General features: G+C 33.0%; 1 protein-coding gene across 1 annotated transcript in view; it reads right to left on the bottom strand.

The window, feature by feature from the left end:
* Positions 1-13606, bottom strand: part of TTC3 (tetratricopeptide repeat domain 3) — a 169419-nt gene that overhangs the window by 86330 nt on the left and 69483 nt on the right. Inside the window, exons 12-17 of the mRNA XM_044670285.1 lie at positions 11363-11497; positions 10190-10270; positions 9465-9577; positions 6840-6960; positions 4260-4382; positions 2989-3090 (exon numbers count right to left, since the gene is read on the bottom strand). Of these exons, the coding sequence (XP_044526220.1) occupies positions 2989-3090; positions 4260-4382; positions 6840-6960; positions 9465-9577; positions 10190-10270; positions 11363-11497 (675 nt within the window). The remainder of the gene's footprint in view (positions 1-2988; positions 3091-4259; positions 4383-6839; positions 6961-9464; positions 9578-10189; positions 10271-11362; positions 11498-13606) is intronic.

Genomic DNA, 13606 nt, shown 5'->3' with positions numbered 1-13606 from the left:
TTAGTTTATTTGGGCTTTTATTTTGGGGTTTTGATTTTGTATGAATATTCAATTTTTTAATGAGGCTTGTATGTGTTTATTTTTTAATGTAAAGAAAGGTGGTTCAATAGTATTACGATACTAGTGTATTTGAAATACAATAGTATTTAAATTATATTTTATTTTTGCCCCAACTACATGTAAAAACAGTTTCCAACATTTTAAAAAGGATTTGGAATCTCAAATCTCTCCCTTCCTCAGCCCCACCCCATTTCACGCCAAGATGGTAAGCAATCTGATATAGATTTTGTGTGTGCAATACATGTAAAATATTTTTTCCATATTAATCTTTTTTTGTGGAAGGAAACTTAAACAAAAAGAAAATAAAGAAAGTGAAAAAAGTTTGCTTTAGTCATGATTTAGATTCTATCCGTTCTTTCTCTGGAAGCAGATTAGCATTTTTTATCACTAGTCTTTTGAAATTACTTTGGATCACCGTATTGCTGAAAACAGTTAAGCTATTTACAGTTGTTCAAAATGTTGTCATTGTGTACAATGTTATCCTGGTTCTGTTTACTTTACTCTGCTTCAGTTTTGTAAGTCTTTGCAGAATTTTCTCCTGGAAAGTCCTCCTGCTCATCATTTCTTATAGAACAATATTATTCCATTACAATTATATATTGTGATTTAGGCATTCCCCAATTGATGAGTATACCATCACTTTCCAATTTTTTGCTCCCACAAAATGAGCTGTTTTAAATATTTTTGTATAAGTAGGCCCTTCCCCCCCCCCTTTTTTTTTTATCTCTTTGGGATATCTAATATCTAATCTAATAAATCTAATAAAATGGTAATGCTGAGTGGTATGCGTTTATTTTTAACTGTTGTTGCAATGAGTATTCTCTTAAAACAATGAACAATATGAAAATAGGTTTTGCACGATGATACATGTATAACCCAGATCAAATTGCTTATCATCTTTGGAAAGGGGGAGGGAAGAGATGAAAGGACACAATTTGGATCGTCTAGCTTCAGAAAACTTATAAGGAAAATTATTACATGTAATTTGTTAAATAAAATATCTTTTTAAAAAACATGACTGAGTTTTTTATACAAATCCTACATCAAAACCAAAATAAACACAAAGCACGTAAAGATCCTTAACAAAATACATTTTAAGTTCTACATCTTAAAATCAGTTCAGAGTAATGGACTAAAGTTCATTCTTCTTTGCAGTCATACATTTTAAAAAAACAAAATGATTTTTTCCTGGTTTATTGTTAAAGCCTTTTAATCTTAATGTTGAAAACTGGACCTAATCTAAAGTAGGGGTGCATAAAAGCGGCTTATGGGACACATGTAGCCCACAAACTTCCAAAGCATGTCTTGAACCAGAATAAAATGTAAATAAGAGATATTTAACAAGATAAACAAAAGTGCAATAAAACGTAAATAATGTTATGTTTGAAAAATAAGTTAATATGTGACCTAAAAGGATACTTTTGTACAGATTATAGTTCCCTATTTCTATTTGAGTTTAACACCACTAATTTGCAGGATATCATTTTAATACAGATAAATGTAAAGCTGCACATATGGATTAAAAATATCAAGTTCACAAATATCAGAAGTAGACATGGCTAGACAGCATTTCATCTGAAAATGATTTGGGAGTTTTGGTAGATTGCAAGCTCAATGTTAGTCAAGTGTGTGACAGGGCAGATAAAAAAGTTAATGCTAACTTGGGCTGCATTAAGAGAAGCACAGCATTCAAGGTGATCATGTCACTATTTCCTCATTTGGAATATTTTCAGTTCTGAGTACTTCTTTTTAAAGCCACTGCTAAAGAGTTTTCAGAATATAAGGGAAAAGACAAAGAGGTGTTTTGCAAAGATCTGTGCACGTGCACAGAAACATATGGGCCTTATTCTGGAAAGGGAGGACCGCTTAAAAGGTGATACAGGGAGACCGTTGAGGTCCGTTGATTAGTGGACATGAAAGAGAGCTGAGGGTTACTTCCTGTGGCCATTTTGTATCTGGCTGAGGAGGTAACTGAGGTTTCCTGAGCATATCTTGGAGGATCCTATTTCAAGAAACTTCTGTGTTCCTGGAAACTGAGGCATCTTTTCCCATTCTGCAAAAAACCCAATGTCTCTACTCTAAAGACGAGCCCGACCACCTTGGCTCAGGCCTCTGGTCTCTAACCATCCTACCTGACAAACTGTATGCTGTTTCTATTTATTAGTGTACCAGCTAGTCAGGATTTAGGTAGCTAGACATTACTTTAGGTAGAGAGATAGAGAAAATAGTGTAGCCCAACTTTGTTGGGGGTTGAAGAGACCTCTGTGGGTCAGGCTGAGTGGGAGGAGGAAAGAATTTATTAGATCTAGGGACTCCATTACCCTGATCCACTAGCGAATCCTGTGTTTGATAAATAAACCCAGTTATTGTTTATATCATCTGGAAAACTGTCAGATTGTGTGATCACCATCTTACTACAGGTGAGGCCTAACATCCAGGCCTACAGCCTGTTGCCAACTATTATTGGGTTCAGCACTGGTCCAAACCTCGAAAGCAAACCTATTGACTTCTATTAGGTCCCATACTCACTTATTTCAAGAAAAAAAAAAAAAGAAAAAGAAATGTGAAGGGCCTCATGTACATGCCGTTTGAGGAAGGATTATGGGAAAGAAGTGTTTAATATAGATTTGAGAAGACTTAGGGGAACATATTAGCTGTCTTCAGGTATTTGAAGACAAGACTAACACTCTGAGATATCAAAAATTGGAACGGTTTATCTCAGGAGGTAGTATATATCCACTTACTGTGGTTCTCCACAGTCAAAACTGGATGATCCCTTGCTGGGTATGTTGTTAAAAAAAAAAAAATTCAAGTGTTATCAAAATCTCAATGTGTACAATTCAGGAATGAACTCAGAATCTTTTTCCTCTAAAAAGTCATAAGTATGTGCAACAGGCAAATAAATATACATAAAATTGCATGTCTTACCTTGTCATTTTTATCATTGAAAATTGTTGTTTTTAATTTTTTCCAACAGCTAATGTGAAATTCAATTCTACAAAACTGGCAGCAGTTAATTCGTATAAAACCCTGAAACCCAAAAGAATTTACACCAATTCATATTTGAACATGTGTATTATTGAGTATGTATGTATCTAGTGAGAAAAAACAAAAATTGTCTATTTAGATGTTTCTAAAATTCTACTATGGTATAATAATTAGGTATATTATTCAATAATTAGATAAACTATAAGTTTCCTGTATGTAGGGAATATAGTAGAATTAATTTGTATTTCAATCAATACCTGATAGATATACACTATTTATTTCAATATGATTAACTTTTCCTTTGGCATGTATGGAAAAGAAGACTTAATAGAAATAGGATGCATAGAACACAGGAAGGCAAATCTCACTTTTTCTGACCTATTCAAAGCACATATGAGACATTAAATATCATGTCTAATGTTGGCAGCACATTTTAGAAAAGATCTAAACAAGCTAGAGAGTGTATAGAAAAGAATAGTAAAGATAATATTTGAAATAATGCTAAGGATCTAGTAAAGTAACTAGGGGCACTTCAGTCTGATAGGAAAAGATGCAGAGGTGGAGAAGGACATGATAGTAGTTGTCAAATATCTAAAGATTTATTATGTGGAAGAGGGAGTAGATTTATTCTGCTTGGTTCAAGATAGGAAAATTAGAGGTTATCTGAAGATGTTAGAAAAAAGCATATCTCTGGTTTATTAGAGAAAACTTTCTAAGAAAATTAGAGGGTTTTTTCAGTGGAGGTCTTAAAAAAGAAGATATGTGGAGATGGTACAGAAAATATTAATGATTCTGATAATGTTTCCTAAATAACTGCTACGGTTTCTTTCAAATTTGAAAATTTATATTGTTCTAATAAATCTGATATAAAATAGATCATGCTGCTGTCATTCATAATTGTTAACATAATTAAGTAAATATAAATGACCAATAAAACCTATCATTTTGTTCTCTGGGTTCTCATTAGAAGTTGGAATTTTCATTAGATATGCTTAGGAGAGTAAGTTGGAATACAGACCTAGTGCCCTGGGATAGTTATAGGCATCAGTATTGAGAAGAAAGTAATTACTTTATAAGTCCTTAAAAAGCAGGCAGTTATATTTCTTTCAAAATTGAGGCCCAAGAACATCAAGACTACTTAGATTTCTTTCAATGAGTAAGTTTTGTTACTGAAATTCATTTTAAAAGTTATGCTTTGTTTTTTTTTTTACCTTGAAGTCTGGATCACTTAAATATATCTGGATTTTGGAATATCCATTGCACTTTTGATAACAACAAACTGCATCTGGATTTGGAGGGAATTTGCATTCTTCAATATGATTTTCCAATATCAACTAAAACCAGAATAAAAACCAAATATTATATTACTCTTCCCAGAGAACATATTTATAAACAATCTGGGTTTCCTGATTCCAAAAAAATTTAGCTGAGCAATGATCATTTTTAAGCTAAAAACATAAACACAAAAACTTTTAAGTTATGACTTCAAAACTGATAAAAGGAGAGATGCATAATATGGAGAGACAGGAAAGAAGGGAAAAAAAGAGAAACATTTTGAAGTCATTTTCTAAGTTAAAGATCTGAAAAACATATTGCTGGCTTCAACTACTTAAAACACTGTCAATAAATAAATATATCAAAAAGCATTTATCAAGCACTCCCTACATACAAGGCATCCTGACCTAAGAATAATTTTTTAAAAAAGAAAAAGAAAAAGGAGTCCCTGATTTGAAAGAGCTAACATCCTAATAAGAGGAAAAGGAGTGCTGGTCACAAGGGAGCATGGGCCTTCATTTGCATTACTAAAGGAAAGAGGAGCACAAGCACATGCACCTACAGGGAACTTAAGGCCCTTCCTTGGCAAAGACAAGAGCAAAGAACAGGAGGGCAGTGACCATACTTCTCCCAGGATCACATCACTTTGGAAAAACACCAAAACCTGCAGACTCGAAAAACCAGCTCTGAAAACAGCAGCACAAACCCCCCCCCTCCAAAGTTTGCATAGTGCTTCCCTATCCCATATGAGCAAAACCACATAAGAAGACAAAAGTGAGGCAGAGATCCAAATTGCTTAACTGCTAACTACAGAGATCACAGAAATAGTGATCTAGAATGTCATACCTCTAAGTTATACTTGGCTGAAATGTTCAGAAATGACACCTTACTTAAGGAATTTTAAAAGCCCACAAACTTATGGATAACAATGCCAAGAAAATTATATACAATAAATGGCCTTAGAAGTAAAGATTAAATAATGATTGGAGTTTAAATAACAATCATGTAACTCTAGTCCAACTATCAATAATATGGAATTAGGTCTTGATCAAAGATACATGTAAAACCCAGTGGAATTGTGCATTGGCTAAGGGGGACTGGGGGGCCTGGGTGAAAGGGAAAGAACATGAAACATGTAACTAGGGGAAAATATTCAAAATAAAAAATTTTTAAAATATAACAATCATGAAGAAATGGTGAATCAAAGAAATAATAGAAACAAAAATTTCAATAAAGATAATAATGAGAAAAGATATCAAAAAATTTTAAATATACCCCCCTCCCAAAAAAACCTCTAGTACCAAACTGAGTGGAAAATTTAAGCCTCTGGACTTTTTCATCAAAAAATAAGAGAAAGAGCAGATCAATGAATGGAATATATAACTAAAAAAAAAAATTAGAAACTCAACAAATTAGAAATCCTGAAAGTCAAAGCAGAGATTATCAAAACTGAAAAAAAGGTTAAATTAGAACCAATGAAAAATTTAAGAAATCATTAGAAACTATTTTGTCCAATTAAATACCAATAGAGCTGACAAGCTAAATAAAATGGATAAATATTTATCAAAATATGAAGTGCTGAGATTAAAGGAACATGAAAGATAGGACTCAACCCAACTTCAAATAATACTAATTTTCTATTTTGCAGATGCTTATTTTCTTCTGCATGAATATTTTTAGTAATATTTCTTTTTGTTGGTATTTCAATTTGTTATTTTCTGAGGTGTATGGATTTATATTTCCCTTAACTCAGAGTCTTCTACCTTAAGTGGAAAGTCTATTCTAACATTTTAGCAGATGTTATAAAATCTCCATGACATATGCTGAAGAGTAACAAGTAGAGCAATTCACTTTGATCTATCCCTCTTTTAGCATGCCCACACCTTCTTCAACCAAAACTCTTCACTTGTGTTGCTCTTTCTTGATCTTTTCCTCATAGGATTTATTCTTATTGTTTATCTCAGTTTGATAAAATAGGACATACTCTCAGGATTAAGGTATATCTATCAACAACCTAAAATGGAATTTCACCTACCATCAGCTTAGAACTATGAATGAAAAATGTTGATGATATTTTATTTTAAAAACTTATAGTTAAATCATCAACCTAAAGACATATACCATCAAGATCACTCTAGAAATGTTCAGTCTTTGATACATCAAAGCCTGGAACTATGTCAGAAAACCAGTATAGTAGTGTGCCTAAACACATATAGAATGGAATTGGAAGAAGCAGAATGAGGTTCACTTTCATCAGGCCTCTTAGCCTCAGGCACCCCTCAAAGATGAATAAATGAGTCATGAGAAAGCTTTGTTACAGTTACCTATATGAGTAGAAATTGTGTATTATTTTAAAAAGCAGCAAGGAGAAGGAGAATAAGTGGGAAAAAATAGGACTCTATTATCTCTCTACTGTCTTATAGAGGAAAAACACTGAACTATAGACAGACTGATAAAGTAGTTTGGATTTTTTTATTTCCTATGAAATAGAAACACCACTATGAAGAAACATTTACCTGTAATTTCTCAGCTTGAGACTCTTCAATAATCACATTAGTTGTAGGCCAAGTCAATACTCCAGGAATAAGTTTAATCATAGTTTTTGATTTTTCAAAATGACCAAGTGCATCTGAAAATCTAAAGTAATAATGAAGAACAGGACCATTAAAGGTGATACAATACAATCTTTTCTTCTATTCTGATTTATTCATTCTATTCTTTACTCTGACGTCTTTCTTTTTTTATTTTGCATTGTTTTAAGTATTTTTTAAACCCTTACCTTCCATCTTAGAATCAATACTCTGTATTGGTTCTAAGGCAGAAGAGCAATAAGGGCTAGGCATGGAGGTAAAGTGACTTGCCCAGGGTCACATAGCTAGGAAGTGTCTGAGGCCAGATTTGAAACTAGGACCTCTCAACTCTAGGCTCAATCCCAACTCTCAATCCACTGAGCCACCCAGCTGCCCCCTGTCTGAAGTATTTTTTAAAGCTCAGTAGTATTTCCCCCCCCCCCAATTATATGTGAAAACAATTCTTAATATTTATTTTCTAATGTTTTGAGAGCCAAATTCTCTAACTTCCTCCCTTCCCTACTCTCTGAGATGGTAAGCAATTTGATCTAAGTTATACATGTGCTATCTATCATGCAAACATTTTTTCATATTTGGCATATTGTAGAAGAAGATACAAATCACAAAAAAAAACACAAAGAAAAAAAATAAAGTGAAAAATGGTATGCTTCTACATTCAAACTTCATCAGTTTTTTCTCTGGAGGTAGAGAGCATTTTTCATCCTAAGTCCTTCAGAACTATTTTAGATCATTGTGCTGCTGATAATAGTTAAGATATTCACAGTTGATCATCATATTGTGCTATCATCATATTGATGTTACAATGTTCCCCCAGTTCCACTCACTTCACTTTGCTCATAACAGTTCATGTAAATCTTTCCAAGTTTTTCTGAAAACATCCTGCTCATTACTTCTTCTAAGAAAAGAGTATTCCATTACAATCAAATACCAAACTTAGTGGACATTTCTTCAATTTCCAATTCTTTATCATCACGAAAAAGAGCTACCATAAATATTTTTGTATGAATAGTTCCTTTTCCTTTTTTTTTAGATTTATATCTAGCAGTGGTATTGCTGGATCAAGGAGTATGCACAATAATCTTATAGCCTTTTAGACATGATTCCAAATTGCTTGCCAGAATGGTTGGATCAATTCACTGTTCCACCATGTATATTAGTGTCCCAATTTTCCTATGTCCACTCCAACATTTATCATTTATCATTTTCCTTATCTATTATATTAGCCAATCTAATGTGTGAGTTGGTATTTCAGAGTTGTTTAAAATTTTCATTTCTCTAAACAATTTGGAGCAAGTTTTCAACATTGATTTCTTCATTTGAAAAGTGTCTGTTCATATCCTTTAACCATTTATCAACTGAGAATTCTCTAGAACTATTTCATTTATACATAGTGAAGCATTAAATTGTTCTCTAAATGTTTTATGTGTTTTCTTCGTGCAGCTAGGTTATCAGCTCTTTCATATATAAAATTTATAATTATAAAGAACCCTAACAATCCTCATTTTTTTCAATGACAAAACTGAGGTGCATAGAGAGGAAGTGTAGCCAGGGTAAAAAAACACAGGACTAGAAAGGTAAAACCTTATGTCTTATGGAGGGGAAATGGTGACTAAGAAAACACTCTCTGGAGTTTATATTTTCAGTTATAAATCTTTCAACTTCTGAAGGCTCATCAAAAAGAAAACAGAAGTTTGGGTTTCCTTAGTCCCTTTCTAGGGCAGATTTCTAGGAATTTTCTTCTTTGCCCTATTAAATCCCTGTCCAGGGCCCAGATATTTCCTAAAAAATAAATAGGATACTCTAACATGGCAATATTATATAAGTTTTATTAGAAAACTACAAAATAAAGTGCTATGTAGAGTCTGAGTAGGCAGGAACCAGAGAAGACCCACGGCAAGGGGCAGAATATTAATACTAATAATGAAAGGAAAGTCCTTAAAGTGATTTGTAATTACTAGTGATTTGTGGATATTAACAGAACTTTTCCAAAAGGTGAGTCATCATTACGTGTAATAAATATTTAGACATAATGGCACTGGGAATACTTGATAACTGGCTATTCATTTGGTATCTACCTTTTACCCAACTCTTACCTGTGGCTCCAAGAAGCTATAGCATGCACAGTGGCTACACCCCAGTAAAACTGTCTCAGCAGACAAGCTAAACCAGGTTGAAGGGTAAATGACAGGCCTCAAACCCATCAATGAGTTAGGGGAAAGTTTACTTCAAGCATTGAAGAGTTCCCCAGGCCAAAAGGCTGGATGACAGCAGTTTGTTCCAACAACCATGAAGGCAGCTAAAGCAGACACTGTGGAGTGCTCCAAAGTCATCCACTGCTTCCTGGGTGATTCCCCAGTTGTCCTGATTTTGTCTTGCCATTGGACTTAGAAGTCTCTAGAAGAGAGAGTGAAGCTGACAACTTTGTGCAACTCTGCCTCACTTAAATCAATTCATGACATCACCCTTATGAGTCATTTTCCCCTTCAAAATGAAGGACAAACAATGTGACAACATATTAACATCAGCTCAAAAATACTGTCTTTCACTCACCTATTCTTTTTCAAATATACTTTTCCAATACCAAAATAGGCTAAGCAGTCAACTCCTTCATTGGGATATTGGTCAATAATTCTCTTAAATTGATATTCAGCTTCTGATAATTCCTTTAATAGCAACAAAAATGATGATCACATAAATATAAAATAGAAAAAAATATTGGTAAAGCAGAAGGATCCTGGATCCTAGAAGTGGCCAAGAAAAACTATGCAAAGGACAGGTGAAGTTAAAGTACTTTATAGAACAATGAGGTACATACATACACACCCCCATTGACCCACCTGCACAGATACTCTATTACATGAAAATTTAATTTAGATGTTTTATTGCCATTGTCTAGCTGAAGAATTTCTTCAGTATTACTTATATTTGTACACACCTCCCCAATTAGAATATAAGAGCCTTAATAGTAAAGATTATTTTATCATTTGCATTCCCAGTACTTAGCACATAGAAGGTACTTAATAAATACTTATTGATTAACTTAACATTTATTAATTTACTCTAATGTAGGTTTTTAAAAAAGGACAGATTAAAAAGCAAAATTCTGTCCCCAACCTCCAAATTTGAAAAGGAAAGAAAGCAAATATGCTGAAAAACAAGAGGAAAATCATAAAGAGCCTGTTATGTGAAAAAATTATAACTCTATGTATACATATATATGTCTTGTAATAATGATGTCAAAATTGTAATTCATATAGAACTCTTCCAAAACTTACCTCAGGCAGTCCAATTCCAAGAAGAGAGATGGCATAACCATAGATTACTAGGACATAGTTAATAAGGGCAAGATTCAGTTGCTGTCAATGAAAATGTAATAAAAAACATGAAATTATTGAGTCATTGAATTTTGAGATGCAAGGAATCTTCTAGTCAATCTTACTGATTTTAAAAATAAAAAAACTTGAATATAATGGCTAAGTAACTCACCAAGATCACAGATCATAAAACTTGTGCAGACAAAGCCACAACCAGAATCTAAGTCTTTTCCTGATGCTTTTTACACTGCTCTTTCAAATTAATCTTTTGCACACTTACCTCACTAATTTATACTAGATGTGAGAAAGACTATTTATGGTATTTTAATAAGACAAAATACTATAATTTACAAGTACACACAGAAACGTGAAGTCAACTACCTTGTTTAGCAGAGATCCCTGGGAGATCTCTAATGAATAAGAGTGATTTGCAATCATCATAATAATCTTTCACTTTTAATGAGTATAAGTGCTCAAAAGTTTGCTCTCTTGAATAGGTTTTATAAGTTAATTTCAGGTTTTTAACTAGTTCTTTTTTTCCAGTTATCAGCATCCAATAACAAGTGAACAGAGCCCTAGTCAAATTTCAAATTAATGGGAGTCCAAATTAATTTGATTCAATTGTGTCAAAAGGTACAGAGACAAAGATCACAAATCGAAATCTGGATTTGGCTAGAACCCTAAAGAGAACCTGAAAAGACTTAATCCTTTCTTTTCTATCATTCTTTCTCCAAAATATGCCTATTTCTGATTGGAGAATATGACCAGAGTTAGTACAAATTTAGAAGTAACATTAATAATAGTAATTATAATTAATCTTTACATCACATTTTAAAGAATACAAATTACATTATGTACATATTTTAATTTGATCTTTTCTACAAACATTTCAAGAAAGAACAAGAAGATCAAATTACTATAAACTGAAGTACTTTACTAAGCTCACAGACTGAAGCTGAATGTTAAAGGATTACCTTTTCTTCATAGCTCTGAATTTAATTTTGAGTCGTCCTAACAAAGACTTATAATTGCCTAAAGTCTACTATATACTCAAGTTGTGATTTTTATCTACCATACAATTATATTTAACACATGGCTGGTGTCAATATGCATGATGTTATATGCCAATTTTACCTTCAGTTTATTGGGATCTAAATCACTTAGCAAACGTGAGAAGGCTTTTGCTGCACTGCGACAATGTTGGTCCATCAGAGCTGTGCAACCTTCTTCGATGAGGGACTGCAGCATTTTTATTAATATAGCAAAATCCTGAAAAATTAAGGAAACAATTTCTATTTTGATACACCAGGAAGGACAAATTTCTTCACTGACATTGTAAAAAGGTAATGAATGACCTATAATTTATACCTAATATTTAGATGAACAAATATCTTTCACATTACAAGATTCTATTGAAGTCATCCCTTTACAACTCATAGAAATTCATTTATAAAATTCTGTGTTTGAATTAGTGAAAAAAAAATCCCTCTAAAGAACAGTATCTTCCAAACTTACAAAATCCATTAGCCAGGTACTACTATCATTCTGTGTCCAATTTTTAGATACTGTCACTAGTTAAAAGAGATTTCTCTTATACCACTTTGTAGGAATTGAATACTGTCTGACTTTATTAAGCTAAACACACACTGCTCTGATGTATTTTCATGACCCAATTAAAATATTTCAAGAAAGAATAGTCAATAGTTAACTATTTAGTTAGAACTGATACAGGTACAAACTTCTAAATTTCAGATCAATTTCTGACAGAGTTGTGGTAAATATCTTTCAAAGAATAGGCAGACTTATGAATTGCTCTTAGATCTCATGCACATGAAATATAAATAATTGATGATCTTTAATACTGCTAACTGACATAAAGGATAATTTTGCAAGTTTACAAAACACATTACTACAAAAATTTAACATTCTGACTATCATTAAAATTATCAAATTATTATTGGCATTGACTTTAGAGTTTTAGCCATAACATTTAATAAGTTTTTACATGTAAAAATAAGTAAAAGAAATACAACAATAATCAGAAATATGTTTAGCAGATACACTGTGGCACAATGGAATGTAAAAGACTTTTCTACTAGCAGCAATGCAATGATCCAGGACAATCCAGAGGAATTTATGAGAAAGAATGCTTTCCACATTCAGAGAAAGAACTGTGGGAGCAGAAATGCAGAAGAAAAACATATGATCAATCACAAGGTTCGAAGGGGATATTATTAGGGTTTTGATGTTAAAAGATCACTCAATGGCAAATATGAATAACATGGAAATAGGTTTTAGAAAATCATGAATCAAGTAACCATGGAAAAATATTACATATAAATAAATTAATTAATTAAAAGAAATATGTTTAGCAGGTAATAAATGAAAAATCTGCCAATATATTTTGATCAGATATATCTCCTACTGGAAATATTTATTTCAATTAAGTAAGTAGTAGTGGGATGAAATGGAAAAAATATTTGCTTAGGAATCAAGTGTTAAAAGGAAAGAGAACTGGGCAAATATCTGAGCAAAACTGGCTTATAATAGCTACAGGTTACAAAAGCAGGTGTCTACAGAGTCCTAGTATTGTTTAAGACCTTGAGTCTTGGGTTTTACAGATTTTATAAGCACAGGCAGTGGCTCAACACTGTTTAACCAGATGAAGAGTAGTTATGGACAGGGCAAGGTGTTCAGGATCTGAAAAAGGGTCATTAACAGGGGACTCTACCTTTTCCCCTCTACCTTTCTTGACTGACTTGGTCATGAAACCACAGGGCTAGGAGTCTGATTTCCCCATGTTGTAACCTCCAGAGTGTGTGACATCATTGCAGAGGCATATACATACACATATACACATACACACACACACACACGCACACACACATCTTATTTATTTATTTTAAACTCTTACCTTCTGTCCTAGAATCAATACCTTATATTGGTTCCAAGACAGAAGAGAGATCAGGGTTGGACAGTGGATGTTAAGTGACTTGCCCAGGGTCACACAGCTGGGAAGTGTCTGAGGCCAGATTTGAACCTAGGACCTCCTGTCTCTAGGCGTGGCTCTCGATCCATTGAGCCACCCAGCTGCCCCCTATACATCTTATTTAAATCACAGAGTTACAACTTATGAAACTACTATAGAGAAACCCTAATAAGTAATTAAAAGTTACTTAATTAAATTTTTTCTTATACAAGAGAACTGAGTTCCCATTTGGATTGACAGTTATCTGTTATGTGAACCTGGGCAAGTTACTGAATCTCTCTGAGTCTGGTCTATAACTCTGAGTCTCTGAATCTATCTATAACATAAATATGATAGATAATATTTCCATTATCAACCTCAGAAAATTGTGGAGAAGCAAGCATGGTAGA

Source organism: Gracilinanus agilis, chromosome 3 (genome assembly GCF_016433145.1).
Source record: "Gracilinanus agilis isolate LMUSP501 chromosome 3, AgileGrace, whole genome shotgun sequence".
Classification (NCBI taxonomy): Eukaryota; Metazoa; Chordata; class Mammalia; order Didelphimorphia; family Didelphidae; genus Gracilinanus; species Gracilinanus agilis.
This window is presented reverse-complemented; position numbering and strand designations above follow the sequence as displayed.